Source organism: Mustela erminea, chromosome 8 (genome assembly GCF_009829155.1).
Source record: "Mustela erminea isolate mMusErm1 chromosome 8, mMusErm1.Pri, whole genome shotgun sequence".
Taxonomy (NCBI): Eukaryota; Metazoa; Chordata; class Mammalia; order Carnivora; family Mustelidae; genus Mustela; species Mustela erminea.
The window spans coordinates 76,760,786-76,786,722 of record NC_045621.1 but is presented as its reverse complement, the minus strand read 5'-3'; the positions used below and the strand labels follow the sequence as shown (position 1 = coordinate 76,786,722).

The 25,937-nt window shown below is 36.1% G+C and overlaps 2 protein-coding genes across 6 annotated transcripts in view; both read left to right on the top strand.

The window, feature by feature from the left end:
• The window catches only part of PDE1A (phosphodiesterase 1A), a 337,781-nt gene that overhangs the window by 268,546 nt on the left and 43,298 nt on the right, over positions 1 to 25,937 (top strand). For all 5 annotated transcript variants that reach the window (XM_032356140.1, XM_032356141.1, XM_032356139.1 and 2 more), the window contains 5 exons: positions 2,599 to 2,665; positions 6,036 to 6,152; positions 6,996 to 7,136; positions 16,373 to 16,473; positions 23,746 to 23,871. In XM_032356140.1, coding sequence (XP_032212031.1) covers positions 2,599 to 2,665; positions 6,036 to 6,152; positions 6,996 to 7,136; positions 16,373 to 16,473; positions 23,746 to 23,871 — 552 coding nt within the window. The remainder of the gene's footprint in view (positions 1 to 2,598; positions 2,666 to 6,035; positions 6,153 to 6,995; positions 7,137 to 16,372; positions 16,474 to 23,745; positions 23,872 to 25,937) is intronic.
• Positions 14,458 to 15,472, top strand: LOC116597864 (galectin-3-like). The gene has a single exon (XM_032356143.1). The coding sequence runs from the start codon at positions 14,474 to 14,476 to the stop codon at positions 15,335 to 15,337; it is 864 nt and encodes a 287-aa protein (XP_032212034.1). The 5' UTR covers positions 14,458 to 14,473; the 3' UTR covers positions 15,338 to 15,472.

Here is a 25,937-nt window from a genome sequence, read left to right as displayed (position 1 = left end):
AAAACTTATAATTATCCTCATTTTACAGATGAGTGACATTATATAGCTTTCCAAAGGTCACATAGCTAGTGAGAGGCTAGTCTGTTATTTAAAGCATGTCTTCTTTTTGCTGTATCCTACTGCCTTTTGGTGACGTGAAGTCACAAGGATTGAAAGTTACTTAATTTTTTTTAATTTCTTACTCCTTATTATTATATTGACCTTATTTTCCTAATCCATCATCCTTTATTTCCCATCCCCCTATTTTTTAGTAGTAAAGACTAGAAGAATAGATAGAAAAGACTGTTGTCTCCCCCCAAAAAAATCCCACAAAACAACTAAGTATCATTATTGACAATAATTATTTTCTGGATGTGTTATAGTACAATTACTATTTTCCTTGCCTGCAAAACTACCATAATTATACCTACCTCAATGTAATAATTAATATAAGTATTTTTATTTATAAAATGCTCTGAAATCTTCTGAGAGATAGAGAATAAGGATGATTTTTTATTATAACCAATTACCCACATTCAAAAATTATTGGGTCATTTAAAATAAACATTAAATGGAAATAGTGAAATAAAGTAATAAGGTCTCTGTGATAAAATGGGGAAATACTTTATTAAGGAAGGTAGGCTAGAGGTATACATAAATGCAATATTTTAATTCTGAGCTTTTAAGAAGTCAAGATTCAAAAGAGGAACATGAGAGACACCTAGATGGCTCAGTTATTTAAATGACCGTCTCTTAGCCTCAGTTCAGGTCATGATCTCAGGGTCCTGGGATAGAGCCCCACTTCAGGCTTCCTGTTCATTGGGGAGCTTGCTTATCTCCTTCTCCCTCCACCCCTACCCTCACTGGCATTCTCTCTTTCTCAAATAAACAAATCTTTTAAAAAGAGAGAGAGAGATCAAGCAGAGACAGAGAAAGACAACTATCGTATGATCTCCCTGATATGAGGAAGTGGTGATGCAACATGGGGGCTTAAGTGGGTAGGAGAAGAATCAATGAAACAAGATGGGATTGGGAGGGAGACAAACCATAAGTGACTCTTGATCTCACAAAACAAACTGAGGGTTGCTGGGGGGAGGGGGGTTGGGAGAAGGGGGGTGGGGTTATGGACATTGGGAGGGTATGTGCTTTGGTGAGTGCTGTGAAGTGTGTAAACCTGGCGATTCACAGACCTGTACCCCTGGGGATAAAAATATATGTTTATAAAAATAAAATATTAAAAAAAAGAGAAAGAGAGAGAGACATGAATTATTGGCATTTATTATCTTTAAAAGAGAGGTTTTACATAGAAACTAAGAAATATATCTTGTGGCTTTTAAATCCATAAGGTACCTTGAATCAAAAAGCTTAGTATCTAGGGGCACCTGGGGGGCTCAGTCAGTTAAGTGTCTGACTCTTGGCTTTGGCTCAGGTCATGATCTAAGTGTTGTGAGAGTGAGTCCTGCATCAGGCTCAGCACTCCGTGTGGAGTCATCTTGAAATTCTCTCTCCCTCTCCTTCTGCCTTCATGCTTGTACTCTCTCTCTCCCTAAAATAAATAAATTTTTAAAATCTTTAAAAAAAAAAAAAAGTTAGTGTCTTCTGTAGTAGTTTTATAAAATAGCAAAATATTTTCCAAGTGGCTATTTCTTATATTAATCTCCCTCACATAAATTAATGATATAATCATTAAATTTTTACTTTGTTCAGGCATTTTGGGAAAAATTACAACAGTATAGTCTAGGAATGTAGCTTGCCAATGGACTGACAATATGAAAATGAAGGGACATGATTCATAGTTAAATGTTTCTTCCCAGGATGTTGGGGATGAACCTTGTACCTGCCCATTCTGAATAGAAGTCTATGCTATTCCTACTCATTGGGGTATCACATTGATTTTCTTGTCACTTGAACTAATGGAAGAGTTTCATGGATTTGGTTTATGTCATTTTGGTTACGTATCAGAAAATACAGCAAATTACTGATGGATAAAAATATTTTTATTGGTGCTATTATAAAAATGGGAATAACTTTGTTCTACATAATGTTTCTTAATTTTTATTACATGACAATTTGAACAAACTTCAACAATTTTTGTCAATGTGCTCTGCCCTAAAATTTCTAACTTTAAAAAAAGGAAGCTATGTAAATTCTGATGATACTACATTTTCTGTCTTGTAATTTCCATTTTATAAGAAAAAAAGAAGAAAGAAAGAAATCCATAAAGGAAATATTTTAGTGATATTCAGCTTCCTGATCTAAAATTTTGGCACATAAATGGATGCAAAACAAGAATATTCTTCTCTCATCAGTATGGGCATGCCAGAAAGTTTGTTTCACATACGAAGGACATCTCTTTTAATAAGATGAAGCAAAGAAAAAGATGTCAGTCATATTGACTTGGTAGGGTGTTTGTGTGTAGACAAATTCGTATTAACCCATGTCACATTGTAGATTCTCAATAAGTGGTGATCATAGTAATCATTATTACCACAAAGAGAGCCTGTAACTAATGATAAAAGGTGAACATGTCAAAAGTAATCTTTCCCCTTACATTTTAAAAAAATAGTTGAAATCTTTGAATAAATGAGTCTTACAAACACACTTGTTTTTCTTTTTCAGGATGTACAGAAAGTCTTATCACATGGTTGGTTTGGTATATCCAGAAGCTGTCATAGTAACATTAAAGGTGAAATAATTTCAATTATTTAAAATTTTCAAATAGTCATTTTTTCAAATCTTCTTACAATGGCTGGGAGAAAATGAGAATAGGTCTTTGCTACATCTTATGTATTGGTACATGAAAAATACTGTAGCCATTCACATGTCATGTGTTCCAAATCATGGCTCATTGTAGACTTAAATGAGGATTGATTTCATTAAGTCAATGCATGTGTGTGCACACAGATATGTGATTTTTTTCCTTCTTCATGCTTTGTTTAGATGGATCTTGAATTCAATTTTGAGATGGCACCAGGACTTGTCAGAATATATGTAATTTTGTTATGTATATTGTGGGAAAGTTTCATGCATTGAAAAAAAGGTGTTGCAGGACAAAACTTACATGAAAAAAATTTGTTTAGAATATTAGTTCTGAGAACACATAAAAAGATAAAATTAAGGAAGAAAAATCATGAGAGACTATGGACTCTGAAAAACAAGCTGAGGGGTTTGAAGTGGGGGGGGTGTGGGAGGTTGGGGTACCAGGTGGTGGGTATTATAGAGGGCGTGGATTGCATGGAGCACTGGGTGTGGTGAAAAAATAATGAATACTGTTTTTCTGAAAATAAATAAATTGAAAAAATTTTAAAAAAAGAAAATAACAAAAAAATTCAACTCTCTTATCTCTGCTTTTCCTATGGCTGATGCCCAAATGCAGTATTAAATATGTTAGAAATAATTGGAGCCAAAACTCTGAAGTAGTGAAAGTTTTTGGTTCACTTGTTTCTACTGTGTGTGTATACAAAAGAATTGTTCCTATTTCTGTTCCTATTCTAAGCTCATCACTTAACATCTCTTATTTCTTTCTATTATTTCATTTCAGTAGAGAAATTCAACTTTGTCTCCTCTAACAATTTCATGGTGGTTTTCCTGTATCACCAAGAATTTAAAAGACATGGGCAACAGAATATCTTGAGTTGCTTTATTTCTGATACTTTAAACTCCTTTCTAGTTTAAATTTATATTGCTATTTATATTATATCTTTTGTTGATTTTCTTTTACACATCCCCTTTACATTTTTTTTCTTTGCTGCATAGTAGACTTTAATCTTATTAATTTAAAGAGATAGTTTTTCTTGAACACTTTTTTATATTTATGTTTCTAAATCTATAAAAAAGACAGGTATATAAGTGAAATGTCACATTATAGGATATTCATTACTCCTTAGATCATGTGAGATTTTTGTTTCATCAACTGTGAACAAGAATATTGCTTATTTTTATTTTTTTATTTTAATAACATTTACTTAGAAACCAACACAATATTTTAGTATGAGAGAAAGTAAACACTCTTCTAAAATGTAGTAGAGAAAAATGTATCAACTAAAAGGTTGAGGGAGGAAATATCACTAGTAAAGAATATTTTTAGTTAAATAGTTCTTACTTCCTGAGATACCTTCTGGTCTTATTTATCCCCAAGTGAGCATTTGCAGTACTTTATAAGTGTAAATCATCATTGTTGACAAAAATCCCCAAAGTGGAGAACTAACCTTTTACTCAGTGTGAAATCAGAACAGGACCTATAAATAGCAGCCTCCTAACAATCTGAACTAATTCTTGTGTTAGCTTTGGAATTTGATAAGAGATTTGTTGGCCTCATTTGAGCTTTATTGATGTTAAAATGCCTGCTCATACAACCTTCAGAGATTTTAAATTTATGAAGTGTTTGTAAAGCAAGTGTTTGGGGATCAAATCAGGACCAAGTACAAGGAATTTAACAAAGACGTACAAGCAAATCAAAAACCATCTCACTGGTGTTTTCAAGTGATTAAAAATACCATTTGAAGCTGTTATTACTCTTTTCAAAAGAAGTATTTTAATTTATTTTTTATTAATTATTTTTATTAACATATAATGTATTATTTGCCCCAGGGGTACAGGTCTATGAGTCGTCAGGCTTACACAAAAGCAGTATTTTTAAGAGATTGTTTGAATACTATTTATCAGATTCTCAGTTTAGTTTCAGCATGTTATAGTACAGATTGTTGGCCTCTCTAAAAATGTATTAAATGAAGTTGTAAATAATCCCAGCTCATATTCAAAATTAAGGCACAGTTTTAAGGTTGCCCTATTCAATACTAAACTTGCTGTGTGTATGTAAGCACACACTTTGCTAGGAAGTTCTAATAATCATTAGAACTGACTGTTGTATTTCTTTAAATTTTCAAAATTTCATTGCTATATTTAGCATTGGAGCTCCCACTCTACATGAAAACCTCTTTAGTGTATAGGACTGATATCACCTGTTACAAGTCCCTTTTTGTGAACCCTTCTGCAAGTTTTCAACCTACAATTACTTAAATCAAAAATCATGAGGTAGGGACGCCTGGGTGGCTCAGTTGGTTAAGCAGCTGCCTTCGGCTCAGGTCATGATACCAGCATCCTGGGATCGAGTCCCACATCGGGCTCCTTGCTCGGCGGGGAGCCTGCTTCTCCCTCTGCCTCTGCCTGCCATTCTGTCTGCCTGTGCTCGCTCTCTCCCCGTCTCTCTCTGATAAATTTAAAAAAGAAAAAAATCTAAAAAAAAAAAAAAACATGAGGTAGCTGGAATGGTTTGGCATAGCTCTCGTAGCCTTCTCTCCCACTGTTAGTGGATTTCTTCCATGGGTATGTATGTATCTCCCTATAGGCCTGACCACTTCCCTTGGGAATCGCCTGAAATGCTATAATTACTTTCCTCCTCCTTCTCCTCTATCAAAAGACTCACTTCCTTTTCCTTCCCATCTGTCCCTGGAGGCAAGTGTAAATGAATCAGCCAAGGTTAGAGTGAGTAATAAGGTAGTATATACTCTATCTTTCTAAGTTATTTGAAACTTAAAAGAAGATATAAAATATCAAAGCTTTAAATCAAAGCATTGACTCTTGCGGTGGAATTTCAAGCCGGGTAGAATGTAGTGGGTGGGAAGAGAAATTGGGGTTATTTTCCCCTATTCCTCCATTGACACCACCCACATAACCACATAACCTGACACCACCCATGTACCTTAAAATGAAGCCTCCTCTGGACAAGTGATTTATAGCATGAATTTGAAGAGAGACTGAGAATAAGATCATTATTATAGTGTTATCAGGTTTATTACATCAAGCTTGATAACTTTGGGATTAAGGGGAAGATTTTAACACTTATATTACCCATTATGGCCTCATTTTTGTGAACCCATAGATACTAAGTGGCTCTGTCATACCAGACACTGGAAAAAAATATAGTCTGATGTTCTAAATAGAAATGTGACCTACTAAGTCTACAATGCCTGATCTCTCCAAGAATTTTTCACAGAAAGAAACAACTAAATGATATTGCCATCTAAAGCATTTACTCCTTTTTTCATTTTTTACAGGACGTTGATAAATGGTCTTTTGATGTATTTGCCTTAAACGAAGCAAGTGGAGAACACAGTCTGAAGTTTATGATTTATGAACTGTTTACCAGATATGATCTTATCAATCGTTTCAAGGTCAGAAACATGGAACAAAAATGAAGTGCTCTTAGAATTCGTTATCTGAATAAGAATGAAAATGCAGAACATCGAGTCATTAATCAATGCATTTTATAACATTTCTAGTGGAACAAGTTCACCACATGATGCAGCCATTATCCACGACTCACTGACATATATCCACATGGACATTGTGAGCCACTGTAGCCTCATTCCAACAAGACACCAACATCCCCCTGAATTACCCACAGACCAAATCATGTCGTGATTACGAGCTATGTTTTTAACAAATATCATCTTCTGTGTTCCTAAAACATAGAATGAACCTTTCCTGGCAGCTTTTCTTAACCCGAGATGAAAGGGCTTCTAACTAATTTCATTTTAGAGCCATTTAAGCAGCAGATTTGATCCAGATTTCTGAGCACTCTGCAACCTATACCTTTCATCATTACCAATGGAATCATGGAATCTTAGATAGAAGGTACTGGGAGGTCATTTGTTTTAATCCCTTGTATTACAGATAGAAAAACTAGACATCACCAATTGTAATTGGGAATTTTACTCTTTTAAGAACTAGTCCTCTGTCTTGACTCTGGGAGATATAAACATTTAAAGGCAACAGTATGGGTAAGATTGTTATTTCATCTACCTTAGTTAAGTACCTGGGGGTTACAATCTTTCTTAGGATTGAAAGCTAGCAGGTTAATGAAATAGTTTTTCAAAACAGCCTACATGTAACCTCAAAAAACTACTGCCCACATCTGGCTCACGGTTGTGTCCCATCCCAAACATTGTTGTGCTCATGTTGATTTAGTGCTACTGTTTTGGCCAAAATATAATCATGATTATTACTTTTTGCAGATTCCTGTTTCTTGCCTAATTTCCTTTGCAGAAGGTTTAGAAGTTGGTTACAGCAAATACAAAAATCCTTATCACAATTTGATTCATGCAGCTGATGTCACTCAAACTGTGCATTACATAATGCTTCATACAGGTATCATGGTAAGAAAGTTTTTATAACTGAAGTTTGTTAATTTGGAACATCAAATTCCTTCCTCCTACATTGCCATTGTCCCTTCAATACCCACGGGAATATTATGTGATGTTCTTTCAGATTTTTGAGGGTTAATGAATTACTCATAATATACATTTTCCAAAAAATATTTTAACTCCATGAAAAAATATACCCAGAGGCAAATGTAAATATATTGCAAATTTTCCGAAATTTGGACTCCAGGACATTTTTTGTTTATAATTTTTCCCTATAGGAATCAACCAAAAAACAAAAACAAAAAGCGACCTACACAAAGTCTTGGGATTAAAGTTAATTACCGTGCTCTTCCCTCATGCTCTCCCAAACTGACTTCTGTGGATTTTTCTCTTTTACTTGCACCAATAATCACAATCAAATTCTAATAGGGACTTTGGAAATGATTTATGTGAATTTTTCCAAATTCTCCTTCCTCTTCTTTGCATCTAAATGAATCAATGAATAAATAAGTAAGTGATTCAGCAATGCAATCCAGGACAACAACGAGTAGATGTTAGGAATTCTGACTCTGCCTGGAATTTCTGTAATGTCTCAGAGTTTGTAGTGACTCCCAGAAAGTGAAAAGAAAGAAGCAACTCTTTCTTCTAAAAATTCCACACTGAGGTGGATTCAAAGGGAGACAGACCATAGGAGATGCCCAAATCTTGGTACCTTCTTGATTCCTGATGTGTCAGCCTCTGCTGAAGCAATGCCATAAATTGCATGTAAGTAGAATATTCCATCAAATCCCATAATATACATTGCCTATCTATTTTGACTTCAGAAGTCACATACCCATTCTATTGGGTCATTGACACTCAGATCTATGTAACTAATACTCTTTGGGGCCCAGAGATCCTCAGTATCTCATCTGTCCACACCAGAGATTATTCCTAATCTGGTTCCATGCAAAGTCCCTAGAGCCACATTGTTGTCCCGAAGATCCTGAAAACTTAGAACAGTTACATGATTCTTCAACTTTATTATATATAGAAATTTTTCATATTAATTTTATTTTTCCCCAAGAAACTGTAGTGTGTTTTTCTCTACACAATCTATTCACTATGGTTCATCCAATACTGTCTCATATGATGATTGAAGAAATTGTTTGCTCCTCTTCTTCATCTTTCTTTGCCTCCAAAAATGTTGCACATCCATCAACGCCTTGGGCTCAGATCCCACTCCTAACCCATGTTTTGATTATCTGTTGCTCCAAAACAAACTGCTCCAAAACTTACTAGCTTAAAACAACAACTTATCAGTAGCTCTCCAAGGTCTTTAGTTAGGAGCATCCCAACTAGCAGGTTCTCAGTTGTGGTGACTGATGGGCTTAAAATCAGCTAGCAACCATAGCTGAGGACATCATTGAACAAGATACCCATGGTGGTTCACTCACATAGCTGGCAGTAGGTAATGGCTAATGGCTGGGAGCTCAACTTCTAATAAAGGCTTCTATTTAATAAAGAATTTTCTTGGAATATCACTGCCAATTCAACAGAAATCTGCATTCTACCACAAAATTACAACATAATCTGCTTTGGAGTTAAGTCCTATTTGGGGGAGGCAGAAATCTCAAAAACTTTAATTGAGGCAGTAGCATGACCTCCTTGTGACCTTGTAGAAAGCTGAACTGTATGTGTTGTCAACATCAGACCCTGTGTTTTCCTGTAGTAAGTTATATATATGTGGACATCACAGACTTATGGTATAAATGTCCCCTTTGGCTGAGATCAAATGCAGTCATGGCTAAACTTCTTGGTCCTAGGTTGAAGCTTACTCACTCTTCTTTCCAGGAGTCTGATTTCACATGTAGAAAGAGGATGTGGAAGGTAACAATAATCAGTAGAAAATCAAGCATGCAAAGACATGGCTTTAAGATATTATAAGCTTTTAGGAAGTAGTATAAGTAACCTTCCTTGTAATTGTTTCTAGCATGTGCACACACACACAGAGAAATTCTTTTAAAGTTCCTTTGCTTTAATAAGACCTCACTGTCACAGCTGTTTCTTGAGCTCTTTGCCTCCTGACAGCAGCAAATGCTGTTATTCTTGAAAAAGTCACTTCAGCATCTTCCTGGTTGGAGCTGCTTGCTGTTTGCTCTCTAAGGCCTTGGTCTTGAATCTGATAGTGAGATGGTTTTCATTTTAAGTGTGGCATGTCCTCTTTCCTGAGTTCTGTGGAGTTGAAGAAAAATTAGCTGAAAAAATGAAATATTTAAATGATTCTCTGAAATGAAAACTGAAGTGATTAAGTTTCTTCAGAACAAGATGGAATGGAAAAATAATGCCTACTTCAGTATAATCAAATATCTACTTTAATTATGAAATTCATTGAGAAGATGTATACCATATGCTGGGAAGTAACCAAAATTTCATCATTTAAAAATATATTTCTGCTTAAGTACATTTTTTTTTTGCTATCAGTATAAAGGGAGCCAAATAAAACTCTCTGATTTCAGCTTTAGAACCTCTCTTCTGAAGGTGACATTGAAGAGATGAAGGATGACGTAAATACAGAAATTCAAATCCACGGTGTGACTTTTCCCTTAGGCTTGTGAGGAGGACCTGTTCCCGGATATAATAAGCCATTCCAACTTCTTTGGAAGATGGGAAATCTGGCCCAGCCTGGCATGACTCCTAGAAATTTGACATTAGTAAAGATCACGTAGTCCTTAACTTACCAATCATAAACAGAACTTCAATCTACTTTAGCAGGTTTCATTGGAGAAATTGTTTCTGATTAATTCATCCTTCAGCGACAATGTGTCAGTGGGCTCTTTACTCATCCATTAGTTTGGCCATTACAAAAATAGTCTAGTGGAAGACTGTCACTGTTGTCTGAGATCCGGAAAATACATTTCAACTACAGGAAGTAATGAGAAACTTTATAATAGACGGTAAGAGGAAAGGCAAAATGAATTACGGATTTATTGCCTGCCTATGTTGTGAAAACTAGGTTTCACAGCCAGCTTGATAGCTTTAGGGAAGTTATTTTAACAAGCTTTTCTTCAGATGAAAAAAGTAGCGGTAGGCGAGTATTAATTTTCACACAGATGAGTATGTTGGTTCTTTGAAACAACAAAAATGTATTATAGAAATATTGATTTAACTGAAACTCCTCGGATTTGATGTGGGGAAGATTGGGTCACTGGCTTTAGTTTTAGTTGATGCCCTGCCATTTCAGGATGGTCTTATCTGTGTGACATTTCTGGAGCACTCTGGGCAGCCCCAAACTGTCAGGTGACTAGTGCAGCCTGCCACCTGCAAAATGGTCTGAGGACTAGTTACTGAAGGGGTCTTGATGAAGCTATTGTCCTTCAGTTTGTTACTGTCACACAGGATACCCTCAGCCTGGGAGGAGACCCTGCAGAGGAGAGCTGATGCTGGTATACCCTCTGTCTGTCCCTCTCTGTCCTTTGGCAGTTAACTTGTAGCCCTGTGCCAAGGCAGCGGTGGTGTGTGGTAGCTCATTCCATTGGCTGAAGAGAAAATTGCTTCACCAAATGCCACCTCCAAGTGTCTCTCTGAATTTGAAATCTTCCAAGGGCCTTTGTAAGGGAACACTTGTGTCTAAGGGCTCCTGATCCTGTGTTCTAATATTAAGAGTAGAAGAAGGAACGATGCTATGAGATCTGTTTGCTTTGGAGGTTGCAGTCCCCTGACCACACCCAGAAATAGCCTCCCATACTCTGGATTGACTCAGTTTTTCTCCCGTCTTTCTACAAAAAAATATGCCACTATGTCTCTATTCTACCAACTATGTGGAAATACTATTCTTTTAAGTGGCTTCCCAGACAACAATGTTTGGAAGAGTAGAAAGTGTGTAGGCTTTCAAGGCAACCAGACATAGGTTTGAAACCTTGCTCTACCATGACCTAGATCACTCACCCACTGCCTTGGTTTTCTTGTCATTAATATGTGGCTAATAATACCACCATGTAGGATGACAATGAAGAGGCACAGATACCATATATGTAAAGCACCTAACCTAGTTCCTGAAACATAATAGGTATTAACACACATCCTAATATCAATAATGTCAATTTATTTTTATTATATATTGTATTATTTTGTGTGTATTATGTATTAATATTATTATGACACTTTTTACTACTGGATAAGTTATAGCAAACTATTTCATACTATTCAAAGTTAGAGAAAAAGGTGTCCAACCCTATAATTTAGCTAAGAAAGTTGTTAATTATGCTGTTTTAGACACAACAGGAACTAATAGGTCAATGTGATTTTCTGACCCGAAATCCTCCCAGCCTTAATATGCACATACACTTTCACTTTCTCTCTCACACACATAAACATACACACACTGAATAATTCAGATGTGAAAACTTACATCACAAGTATTAAAGCTCTATTTAGAGCTTCTACCCATCAATATACCCAGTTAAACTCTTTAGAAATTCTGCCTCTAAAACCTGGAAAAAATGTATTCTGCGTATTGCCTCCTTCAAGTAATGAATGCTGTAGTCATCCATAAAAGGAATATTGTGATCTCTGGACGGAACAGAAACTTTGAAATCAGATTTTGAGTTGAATTCCTGCTCTGCCATTTGATAGCTATGCAACCTTTGGCAGGTTGACTCAATTCTTTAAGATCCAGCTTTGTCACCTGCCAAGTAAAGATAAAAATATTTACCTCATAAGTGGAAAGTAGGATGGTTATACAAAAGAGACCATCTAGCTAAAATGTCCAGCCAATGTTAATTCCTTTTCCTTTCTTTCTGATATCATTATAATAACTATTGATGGCAGTCAGTATCTCCCTATGATATAATTTGGGGACTGCTCATTTTAGAGTTAGTCTACCTGGGCATTTCTCTAGGCAAAATGCAAACTGTGGTTTAGATGAAACACAGTGTCATCATCACACTGCTCACGACCCATCAATTTAACCCTTTATATCTGCCCATGAGAAACCAGAAGCACGTAGGTTATGTACTGACCACTGTGCTAGTTGGGAAGAGTGACAGGACTCAGCCTCATTCTCTGGCATATTCTCATGAATCACTTACAAAACCAATGAATATAAGCATTCACTTTCTGTGTTGGAATTCTCATTTGGCACCAATGTAAAATGAATGAACAACAAAGGAACTAAAAATCCACCCAAAATTCTACTTTCACTAATACAAAATAGGTGTGCTTTTAAATTAAGTGATAGGGTTCAATATTTTATCATTTAAACTTAATTATTAGGGCCATAGTGTGGCAATAAATAAGAGGGATTCGTGGAGGAAGTACTATTTATGGGAAGCAGAGAATAATGAGACTAAAAACAGGAAATAAGTATAATCAATTTTAACGGCTAGGAAGATAATTTTAAATGCTTATGAGATAATCTATAATTAAAACCCATCTCTGCTGCCCCAATTTAATGTTTTTAATAATTGCAGCTTCATTTTCTATATTATTGTAGGTATTAAATATCACTTTTTTAAATGACAGTTAAATCTGTTGATCTTAAATATAATCAATAGGAAATACATAAGGGGCACCTGGGTGGCACAGTCTTGTTAAATGTCCGACTCATGGTTTTGGCTCAGGTTGTGATCTCAGGGTCCTGGGATCAAGCCCTGCATTGGGCTCCATACTCAGTGAGGAGTCTGTTTAAGATTCTCTTCTCCTTCTGCCCCTCTACCCAATGTGCACTCTCTCTCAAATAAATAAAAAAGATCTTTAGAAAAATTAGGATATGGTTAAGAAAATTGGCGACCCGTTTCTTGGATCAATTTTTTTTTTTTAATAAAACAGAGAGTTTCTGGGTGTACAAAGCCTGGTTTAACTTCAATTGCTTTCCATTTCATGGTGTTTAATTCCACAGACTCACTGGGGACATTGGAGGCTCAGTCCCACTTCAGGGTATAATAGAGGCCATTCTTCCTTTTAATGACTCACAATTAAATGCACCCATAAACACAAAATAGCTAGTTATATCAACTCCCATTGGTCTGAAAATCATTTCTGCTTCAGTCATCCAGCTGTGAGACATTTATTCTTGAATTGCAATCACTAAAGATATGTTAGCTCACAATTATTTTCCAGACTCAATGCCTTCTACAGTGCTTTTAAGGTAGTAAGTTCAGCAAAATGACATTTTTTCTGTATTTTACTATTATACAAGATTTGCAAAAGACACAGTGAATACATTCACTTAAAAACTTCTCTTACAATTCCACAGGGAATGATCACTAATTCTATTTTCATGGGAACTGTGGCTGAGAGGGTAAATAACTAATTTGCCTCGTGGCCAACGAAGATTTAAAACCAGGATTGTCTGACTATCCATATTCTCTTTCCACAACTCCTTACTGCCTCCTCTGAATGCAAAACTCATGAAATTCAAGTCAGCAGACAAATATTAAGTTATTATGTGAAGAGGAGCAAAAATTTATAAGATCATGCCTTTGTCAATTATGAAATCCAATAGTTGTCACATCTCGTTTTGGACTCATGGATCTACAGTGGCTCCCTCCTACATCTTATACAAAATCCAGATTCATCGGCTCTAATCAAAGTACTCTATCAACTCTTCCCATAATCTGCACTCTCTTTCCATTCTCATTCCACTTGACTCTCCAACACAACTGTACTATGGGCAATTTGATTTCCATATCGGTCTCAACAGTATCATTCTGCATCTGCTCTTTCTATTTAGAATCTCTCTGTTTCTCCTATGGCATTAGGTGCAAAACTTTGTGCATCCTTCTTCCAAGATCACTGCCACCAGATAGACATTCTATCGGCCCTTCGATTGTATCTTTTTCTGTGACTGTTTATCAAGTATGCATGTAGTTTCTATTTTTCTGTTTTTTTATACAATGTAATTGTTTCAAGTGTGTGGAATGAGACTACTAATGAATAAGCTCCTTGTCATTGGGATCCTTCATTCCCAGAATCAAGTTCCATCTACTTGCACCACTATCTAACAGAACTTTCTGTGATGATGGAAACACTGCATCGGCACTGTTCCATATGGTAACTACTTGCCACATGTGATTCCTGAGAAGTTGAAGTGTGGCTTCTGTCCCTGGGGGAAGTGAACTTAATTTTACTTAATTTTATTTATTTTCAATTTAAGTAGTGGCCCATGGTTATCATAATAGAGAGTGTAGTAAAACTGTTATGCAAAATTTCAGTGATGAATAAACTACCAAATTACCTAGTAGACTTATAATAGCAGAGGAATTTTGTTAAGCCATCCACTTGACAACAGAAAGATCAATGTAGGGATCGCAGCACCTCACCAGAAGCCGCCCCCGCAGCAAACGAGCTAGCGCCGAGGCGTTGGGAAAATGGCAGACAACTTTTCACTTAATGATGCTTTATCTGGGTCTGGAAACCCAAACCCTCAAGGATGGCCTGGTCAATGGGGAAACCAGCCTGCTGGAGCAGGGGGCTACCCAGGGACCTCCTATCCTGGTGCCTACCCTGGACAGGCCCCTCCTGGCAGTTATCCTGGACAGGCCCCTCCTGGTGGCTACCCTGGACAGGCCCCTCCTGGCGGCTATCCTGGACAGGCACCTCCAGGAGCCTATCCTGGACAGGCCCCTCCTGGCGGCTATCCTGGACAGGCACCTCCAGGAGCCTACCCTGGCCCAACAGCTCCTGCTTATCCTGGACCACCTGCACCAGGAGCCTACCCTGGGCAACCGAGTGGGCCTGGGGCCTACCCGCCTCCTGGACAGCCAAGTGCTCTTGGAGCCCAGCCCGCTGCTGGCGCCTTTGGTGTCCCTGCTGGACCACTGACTGTACCTTATGACCTGCCCTTGCCTGGAGGAGTCATGCCTCGCATGCTGATAACAATTCTGGGCACAATGAAGCCCAATGCAAACAGATTTGCTTTAGATTTCAAGAGAGGGAATGATGTTGCTTTCCACTTTAACCCACGCTTCAATGAGGACAACAAGAGAGTCATTGTTTGTAATACAAAGCTGGATAACCTCTGGGGAAAGGAAGAAAGACAGGCGACTTTCCCATTCGAAAGTGGTAAACCATTCAAAATACAAGTGCTGGTTGAATCTGACCACTTCAAGGTTGCGGTCAATGATGCTCATTTGTTGCAGTACAATCATCGGATGAAAAATCTCCAGGAAATCAGCAAACTGGGAATTTCTGGTGACATAGATCTCACCAGTGCTTCACATGTTATGATATAATCTTAAAGGGGAAGATTTAAAAAAAAATGAAATTGAATATAAACCCTTACACATTGAAACTTCATGTTTCCTGATTGAAAAATTTCACTTTTATTCATCACTGTCCTTATAAATCTTTGATTTAATAAATATTCTGAGTTCCCTCTCTTTAAAAAAAAAAAAAAAAAAAAAAAAAGAAAGATCAATGTATATGAAGTGGGTGGTCTGGATTTTAAATGAAAACACTTGCTCTATCTTTTATTATTAGGTAATTGCACAGTCAGAATATATGTGTTATGCAGAGCAAATTTGGTAAATTCTTAGAAACTCTTACGAATCTTAATGTGAACTATATAAGCAAAGTTCAGTTTAATGAGCAAAGTGAATATTTTCAACTCTTAGGTGAAAAATTTTCTCATAGTAGGGTCTTCTACAAAAGTTGAGCTAAAGACATTTTAATGGTGTATGGGCCCTAATGTCAAAAATTACTAAATAGGGGTGCCTGGGTGGCTCCGTGTGCTAAAGCCTCGGCTCAAGTCATGATCCCAGGGTCCTGGGATCAAGCCCCGCATTGGCCTCTGTGCTCTGCAGGGAGCCTGCTTCCTCCTTTCTCTCTGCCTGCCTCTCTGCCTACTTGTGATCTCTGTCTGTCAAATAAATAAATAAAATCTTTTTAAAAAATGACTAAACTAAAAGAATTATTAAACTGTAACCGATTTCATGAGGGCCCAGATTCATAAATCTGTGAATTCAAAAATCCACACAGGGTTTACTTTTTAAATGATGGAAAAGTACTCCTTTTCTGATTGGCAAGGAACATTATAATGTCTGTATTTTGAAACTACAAGCCATGAAATAATCATTGACCTCATGAACCATCCATAATGCACAATCAACACATGTGAGAAAGGAAGGAAAAATGGATTTAAAATCAATAAAAATAATTTAATGTATTTGTATGATTACTTATACTGACTGCACTGAAAATCTCTTTTGTAGAAATACAGCATGGCCTCTGCTTTATAAATATGATAGTATCTTTTTTTAATTTACCAGCACTGGCTCACTGAACTGGAAATTTTAGCAATGGTCTTTGCTGCTGCCATTCATGATTACGAGCATACAGGAACCACAAACAACTTTCATATTCAGACAAGGTAAGTTACATAAAGCGTGAACTTTTCTAACTTAAAACTTTATTTTTCTTCATATCTTATTTTTTTTAATTTTTTATTTTTTATAAACATATAATATATTTTTATCCCCAGGGGTACAGGTCTGAATCGCCAGGTTTACACACTTCACAGCACTCACCATAGCACATACCCTCCCCAGTGTCCATAACCCCACCCCCCTCTTCCCAACCCCCCTTCCCCCAGCAAACCTCAGTTTGTTTTGTGAGCTTAAGAGTCGTTTATGGTTTGTCTCCCTCCCAATCCCATCTTGTTTCATTTATTCTTCTCCTACCCCCTTAACCCCCACGTTGCATCTCCACTTCCTCATATCAGGGAGATTATATGATAGTTGTCTTTCTCCGCTTGACTTATTTCGCTAAGCATGATACCCTCTAGTTCCATCCACGTCATCGCAAATGGCAAGATACCATATCTTATTTTTAATAAACTTTTTAAAAAACAGTGAAGATGTCTAGTAAGTAGTTTTAATGGATTTTAGCAAAATTCCTTAAGTTACAAACACTTTCTCAATTATTTATCAAGAAAACTGTATAAATATTTACTAACATATTTAGCAATTTAAATAATGTAAAAATGTGTCAGATAATTTCTCTCTGCCCAGAATTAATACTTTAAAGTATCACACAATTCAGACATCTGACTGACATGAATCTTGCAACATGTTATTTAAGGCATTAGTTTAGTATCATTATGGATGTGAAAGTAATAAAATTGTGCTTTTGAAGAAAATAAAAAAAACCTTATTTCCAGGTTAGTGTGAAGTGCTAAATTTAAAATAATTAGAAAATGAGGTTTTTAATGGTGCTAATAAATGACAGTTATTAGAATCAAATTTCCAGAGTGGAGATATACCTGTCTGCTAGGGCTATTATCACAAAATCACAGATTGGGTGGTTTAAATAACAGAATTTTTCTCACAGTTCTGAGGTCTAGAAGTCCAAGAAGTGTCAGCAGGTTTGGTTTCTGCAGAAGCCTCTCTGCTTGGTTTAAATGGCCACCTTCTCACTGTCTTCACATGACCCTTTCTGTCTGGGTACAAATTCCTGGTATCTCTTGTTCTTCTTATAAGAACATCAGCCATATTGGATTAAGGCACACATTTATAACCTTATTTAACTTTTTTTTTTTTTGATTTTTAATTTTTTATAAACATATGTTTTTATCCCCAGGGGTACAGGTCTGTGAATCACCAGGTTTACATACTTCACAGCACTCACCAAAGCACATACCCTCCCCAATGTCCATAATCCCACCCCCTTCTCCCAAACCCCCTCCCCCCAGCAACCCTCAGTTTGTTTTGTGAGATTAAGTGTCTAGGACCCATTGTGATCCAACTTTCTATACATAGGTCCCTGACATCTCTCTAAGTCTTTCACTAGTCAGAGTTGCTTGAGATGGAGATGGAAGTTGAGAGACTGATATTGCTCTAGAATTACTGTAGAACCCTCCAGTCTTATTAAGGGAAAATTATTTTTTTCTTTTTTTTTAATTAATAGACTTTATTTCTTAGAGAAGTTTTAGATTTATAGAAAAACTGAACAGAAAGTACATATTTCCCATAAACTCTCTTTCCCCACCCCCACAGTTTCCCCTGTTGCTAACATCTTGCATCAGTATGGTACATTTGTTATAATGAACCACTACTGATACATTATTATTAACTGAAGCCCATAATACATATTAGAGTTTAGTTTTTGTGTTACACATTGTATGGATTTTACAAATGTATAATGCCATGTATCCACCATTATGGTATCATACACAATAGTTTCACTACCCTAAAACCTCCTGTGCATCATCTATTCCTCCCTTCCTTCCTCTCTCTGCCTTTACACCTGATAACCACTGGTCTTGTTAATATCTTGTGGTTTTGACTTTTCTAAAATGTCATATAGTTGAAATACTGTGATATAAAGCCTTCTCAGACTGGTTTCTTTCACTTAATAATATGCATTTAATGTTCCTCAATGTCTCTTCATGGCTTGATGGCTCTTTCAATTTCATTGGTGAATAATATTCCATATGCATGTGACAGAGGAAGGCATTCTGTCTATTCCCAGAGCTTTTGAGTTGACAGACCATGAAGGGAAAAGGCAGACCTGGAGGTTTGTTCATGTGGAAGAGGATATTAATTACCTACACATTTGTAGAGTAGAGGCAGCTCTTCCATTTTTGTGTCAAACATCAAAGTGAAGGTAGACCATGCACATCATTCTTGTTTGTCAAAGACCCTTCTACATCCACTGAATCCACAATGAGTGAGATTTTAGTTAAACACAGCTCATTACTGAGCTGGGCCCCACAGTTTTAGCAATTGGAGAAGGAAGCAAGGGATTCGTTATCCATGAACACTTCTTGTTTTTTCTACTCTGAAAAGTGAAGGCCAAGGGCTAGCCTTCTCCAGCAGTGGTGTCGGGCCATCACTTCCAGCTTTCTCCTTACCGTCCGTTTACAACTGATGAAGGGTCCTAACTTGCTTATGCTCTGGACTGCAGAAAAGGTGAAGGAAATGAGAAAAAGGGAAGAGGTGGAAGAGGAGAAGGTAGAGTAAAGAAAGAGGAGAGGGAGAAAGAAGAATTCATTTTTCCCCCAATTTTACATTAAGAAACTCTGTAAATAAAGGGGAGAAAATGTCTGGTATTTTGTTTATTTTCTTGTAAATCGCCTACTGGGATCAATTTAAAGGATTAATTATGCAAGAATTTGAGAATTCTATAAATGAACATGTTGTGGTGACCACAAACATAACAATATAATGTGCTTTTAAAACTCTAACACCTTTCCATTTTGTCCAAAAAAAAATAAGATCTTAGGTTAAAAGTATCAATAATTCTATTGTATTTTATATCATTCATTGTTACTTAGATTTAGAATGCTTTTCTAATATAGAAAACTATATACTGGATAATGCAAAATAAAAAATAATTTAGAACATAGTGCAATGCTAGATTTGAGTTCAATACAGACATTATAATTCATGAAATCCTTGAAAGTGTAAATAAATGGAGATAATTTCTTTTTCGTAAAAATACTGAGCTACATGTTACCATGGATACTGAATGTTGCTTAGAGTTTTGTTCTTTTCTTAGCAGTCAAAGACCATCTCAAACATTAAGATGGTGCTGTATTATCAGAATCTTATTGGATTTATGAGACAAAAGCATAGTAATTTGCTACAATTAAATCCAGTTCAAAGATATAGCTTTGCTTGCTGCTGAAAGTAAAGGACAGTGATACTTGGAGCCATGTCATGTAGTTACACTGCCCTGGCTAGATTTGAGGCCATCTGATACAAATGACATGTGATTTACATGTCAGTTTTTCCCATGATCTGCGTGAACTTCTGGAGATACTTGGGCAAGATATACTCAGTTCTCTCTTGAACAAGGTTTGCAGGTGTACTTTTCTGCATATTGAGTTATGATTATTGGTTAGAGAATTTTTAGGCCATCATTGGGATTAAAAGAAAACCTACTGTGGAATTATGTACCATTAGCTAACTACATATGTTTTTCTACTTTTATGATAGTTCTAGAAATAAAAGATGAAGTAATTGCTCTACCTCATAGGTCATTTTCCCTATGTTGGATTATAAAGCTTAGTTTATTTAGTAGATTATTAGATACAGATCTCAAATAGGTTCCTTGCAACCGAAACCAGGTTTCTTTAATTCTTTATTTTATTTATCCTTCCCTATTCTTTGGTAAACATTCAGTGATAATGTCAGTTCTGTAACCAGTACTACTGACTGAGAAGCCTAAAACAGTAAGTCTTAATGAGGCAGTTTTAGTGCTGATGAAGTATATGTCTGCCACAAGGAATGAAAAATGAAGAGTCTGGGCACGGCAGCAAGTGGAAACTAAGTTGCACGGGTTTTAACTTGACTTCCCTTTTGCTATTTTTGCTGCCTCCAATTTGGCAACGTACATGGGTGGATGTGCCATTTTAATACATTAAACATAGCGGTCCCGCTTCCATTCCACACTTGCAAAATGATCTGGCAATCTAAGAGGACAGAGGAAGAAGCCAGGACTCCATGATACAGATCTGAGAATGCTTGCAATATTTCATACTTTATGCTAGACCACTATGTTCTGCAATGCTGCTTGAAGTAGTTTGTTTGCTTAAATAATGTGAAAATATGGATAGGTGAAAAGCAAAAAAATTTCCTTGATGAGTTCATCACTCTAAAATATAATGTTTGTTATAAATTGGTGGTAAAACACACATTTCAGATTTTGGGTTTTTTTTAAGGTTTTCTCAGTTAATTTAATGCTGTAGGATCTAAATATTCAAGTTTAATCACAACATTATGAGGGAGAAAAAACTAAAATCATAATAGATCAAATGATTTCATCATTCCCTCTACCCTCCATCCAAACTAATTTTAGTCTAAGGACATAGAAAATAGTTGGTAATCAACTATCTGGAATGGGTTGATTCATCAGCAGAGGGTTCGATTCATTCAATGTTTGAATGAGGATACCAGGTAATTTTTTTTCTCTGTTTGGCATATCTAGATTATTTTACAGGTGTCTGAATTACAAATTGTAAGGAAAAGACATAAGTATATTCAAACTACGATAATTAAAAGGAAACTAAGATAATTAAAAGGAAACTATGACCAAACTGGTGAATTAAGGAAATCATCATATCATCATGCTAAAGAAGAAAAACATGAAATTATATCAAAATGGAGATAAGGCATTTGACAAAATCCAACACCATTCATGATAAAAATACTCAGCAAACTAGGAATAAAAGAGACCTTTCTCAACTTGATAAAGGAGATCTACAAAAAAATCTGATGACTAACCTCACACTTAACAGAGAGAAACTTGAAGCTTTCCCAGTAAGGTCAGGAACAAGGCAAGGATATTTCTCTCACTACCTTTTTTAAACTATGGTCATAGTGGAAGTCCTAGTTAACAGGAGACAGAAAGCATAAAGATTGGGAAAGAAAGCATAAAACTGTCTTTGTTCACAAGTTACATTATAGTCTATATAGAAAATTCAAAGGAATTGACCCCAAAGCTCCTAGAACTGATAATTATAGCAAGTTTGCAGAATATAAGGTTAGCGTGCAAAATTTGGCCACTTTCCTACATACCAATAGTGAACAAGTGGAATTTTAAATTAAAATCACAGTATCACTTACAATAGCATAAAAAATTAAAATACTCAGGTATAAATCTAACAAATATGTATAAGATGTATATCAGGAAAACTACAAAAATTTGATGACAGATTCAAAGAACTAAATCAATGGAGGGATATTCCATGTTCATGGTAGGAAGACTCAGTATTGTCAAGATGTCAGTCCTTCTCCACTTGGTCTATAGATTCAAAGCAATCCCAATGAAACTCGAGCAAAGTAGTTTGTGGATGTTGACAAGCAAATTTAAAGCTTATATGGAAAGGCAAAAGACCCAGAATAGCCAACACATTACTGAAAGAGAAGAACAGAGTTGGAGAATTGATACTATCTAACTTCAAGACTCGCTATAAAGCTATAGTAGTCAAGATGGTGTGGTATTGGTAAAAGAATAAACAAATAGATCAACGGAACAGAAGAAAGATCCAAGAAATAGACACACATAAAAAGTAGTTTTACCTTTTACCTGATCTTTGATGAAGGAGCAAAGGCAATGCAATAGGCCAAACACAGTCTAGCCTCTTCAGCAAATGGATCTGAAACTAATGAATATGCAAAAAAATAAATCTAGGCATAGACCTTATTCTCCTCACAAAAACTAACTCAAAATGGATAGACCTAAATGTAAAAATGCAAAACTATGAAACTCCTAGAAGTCAACATAAGAAAAAACCTAGATAATCTTGAATGGGACAATGCCTTTTTAGATACAACACTAAATCAAAATTCACAAAAACTAATTGGTAAGCTAGATTTCATTAAAGTTAGACACTTATACTCTGTAAAAGACAATATCAAGGTAATTAGACCATCCACAAGGTGGGGAGAAATATTTGCAAAAGATATATCTGATAAGGGCTGTTTTGCAAAATACACAAAAAAACTCTTTAAACTCTACAACAATAAATGGCCCAACTTAACACTGTGTTTCAACAGACACCTCACCAAAGAAGAGATACAGATGGAAAATTAGCATATGAAAAGGTGTTCCACATTATATGTTGTAAAGGAAATGCAAATTTAAGCAATGAGATATCACTACACCTCTATTATAATGGTTAAAATCTTGAACACTGATGACACAAGCTATTGGTGAGGATATGTGGCCACTGGACTTCTCATGCACTATAGTGGGAAAGCAAAATGGTACAGCCACTTAGGAAGCCATTTCTGGCAGTTTGTCAGAAAATGAAACATATTCTTATCATACAGTCCAGCAATCACACTCCTTAGTATTTACCGAAAGGAGCTAAAAAATTATGTCTATACAAAAACCTGAACATGGATATTTGTAGCAGCTTTATTCATAAGGAAGCAATTGAGAAATTCTTAGGTAAGTGAAAGGCTAACTTGTGATAAATCTAGACAATGGACTATTACTTGGTGTTCAAAAGAGTTGAGTTATCAAGCCATGAAAAGACATGGAGGAATCTTACATGCATATTACTAAGTATAAGAAGCCAGTCTGAAAGGGTTACATACTATATGATTTTAAATATATGATATTCTTCAGCAGCCAAAACTATGGAGAAAAGTAAAAAGATCAGTGGCTACCAGGGGTTATGGGCTTGGGAGGGATGAACAGACTAAGCACAGAGGATTTCTATGGCAGTGAAACTACTCAGAGCAATGTCATAATGGTGGATGCATGTCATTGTACATTTGTCCAAAGACCCAGGGTGTACAACACCAAGAGTGAATCCTAATGTAAACTGTGGATTTGGGGTGACAATGACGTTCAATGTAGACCTATAAATTATAACCAGTGTACCACTCTGGTGTGGGAAATTGATAATGAGGAGGTGGTTTTACATATCTATGGTGAGGGGGTGTATGGCAAAGCTCTATACCGTCTGCTCAATTTTGCTGTGAACCTACAACTGCTCTAAAAAAAAAAAATGTCTATTTTTTTAAAGCTATAGCATGGTTTAAAAAAAGAAACTAAGTACTTCCATAAATTTAGGTGTTTGATTATAGAATTCTTATTGATGAGATATCTTGTGACTTGAGTATATTTAGCAAATGCTCATGAAATCTAAAATAAATCCTCTTCTGGACATTTTGTTTTTAATTCTTAGGTCAGATGTTGCCCTTTTGTATAATGATCGCTCTGTCCTTGAGAATCACCATGTGAGTGCAGCTTATCGACTTATGCAAGAAGAAGAAATGAATGTTTTGATAAATTTGTCCAAAGATGACTGGAGGTGAGTTTCAAAGGAAGCCCAGATGAAATTTAATTTCAGGAAAAACTTAAATTATGCGATTTAAAATGACAAAATTCATATTACAAAAGTTCCCCTTGACTGGATGACTGTGAGAAGGACTAGAACCTACAAGATGTTGTTCAGGAGCTAGGCTCTGCTGATTGGAGTTGAGCTATTTTCCAGGCTAATTCTACATCTGTATACATCATGGCCAGTCCACAACACTGCATACCACACAACACGTAGTTTAGGATACATAATGATGTACTCTCTGTAATGAAGCTCCATTTAATTATACCAATATGTGGTCCTAAATAAATTCAAAATCTTAATGTAATATGGATTTCTTCATATATTACTTTTCTATATATGGAGTTTAGCTTTATATATATATTTTTTAAGATTTTATTTATTTATTTGACAGACAGAGATCACAAGCAGGCAGAGAGAGGAGGAAGCAGGCTCCCTGCTGAGCAGAGAGCCCAATGCGGGGCTGGATCCCAGGACCCTGGGAGTATGAATTTCTGATTAACATAGAAATTATTAGTGCAAATATGTCTGCATATCCCTACCAGTCAATGAGACCTACTTATACTTTCTAAAAAAAAAAAAAAAAAAGGCTTTAACAAAGATTTTGTTGAAAGTTAGTTAATGGGCCAAAAAGCTTCCCCTTCAAATATCAGAGGGGTAAAATGGTGACTAACATAACACACAATAAAAATAAATAAATAAATAAAGGTTAAAAAATTGAAGTGCCTTTGGATCAAGAACTGCCTCAAAATATGGGGCGCCTGGGTGGCTCAGTCAGTTAAGCGCTGCCTTTGGCTCAGGTCATCATCCCAGGCTCCTGGGATTGAGCCCGCATCTGGCTCCCTGCTCAGTGGAGAGGCTGTGCTTCTCCATCTCCCTCTGCTGCTCTGCCTACTTGTGTTCTCTCTCTCTCTCTGTGTGTCAAATAAATCTTTAAAAAAAAATAAAAAAAGAACTGCCTCAAAATAAATGAGTGAATAAATGAATAAAGGTTAATTCAGGATTTAAAACAAGCCCGAATTTCTGATAGGTACTTTTCCAAATACTCAAGCTTTCTGGTTTTTCAAAGACATTTTGAAGCTGTGTAAAAAATACAGGCTCACAGGGGCACATGAGTGGCTCAGTGGGTTAAAAATACGGGCTCACTTCTGCAACTATAAAAGCAGATCTAATGTGGGTGGTGGGAGGCACTTTGTTTTGGGAAACTGGATCAGGCCGTTCATTTTATTCTGCCAGAAACAATAGCCCAGAGTCCAATAACTGAGAGTTTTGCAGGGGAGGGGAATGGGGAAGTTCACCAGGGTGAGCCTGGTGGTGGGTATTAAGGAGGGCACGTATTGCATGGAGCACTGGGTGTGGTGCATAAACAATGAATTCTGGAACACTGAAAAAATTAAATTAAATTTAAAAAAAAGAAAGAAAGAAACAAGAGCCCAGTTGGGTTTCCAGCTAAGAAGGCCAGCATCTAATTGTAAAAAGATTTTAAAGTTACCGCTGCCTGTGTTATGTGGAGAATAGAAGAGCAAAGGTAGGCTAGGGAGATAAGTTTGGAGGTATTTCCTGTGGTCCAAGACATGATTATTTACATTTAGAGTGTTTAATTTTTTGTCAGTGATCATTATTCCCAGAGATCTCATTTAATATTATTAATTTTTATTGTTATTCCTTTGAATTCAACATTTTCCTTCTCAAAGTTGATTCTGTTGCTATTTCGATGTGATTTTTTTCTATTATGTTTTGTTCATTAACATCTTTATTATTCTAATAATTTATACCTTTAATATTTTATAAATTTCTGTACAATAACTACTCAGAATCATCGTAATTGAATGTTTTTATAGAAATGTTTTAAAAAATGCTATAGTATCATATGGATTGTAGAATTTAATAGATCCAACATTGTTTCTAAAAAGCTACAAAGGATACATTTGCTAGCAGAAAGTTGATGACAAGTTACCATAAATTAAAATATGAATAGATTTTTAGAGATTTGTAGGCTTTCTGTTTGCATACCTATTTACTTCTTAAAGTAACTT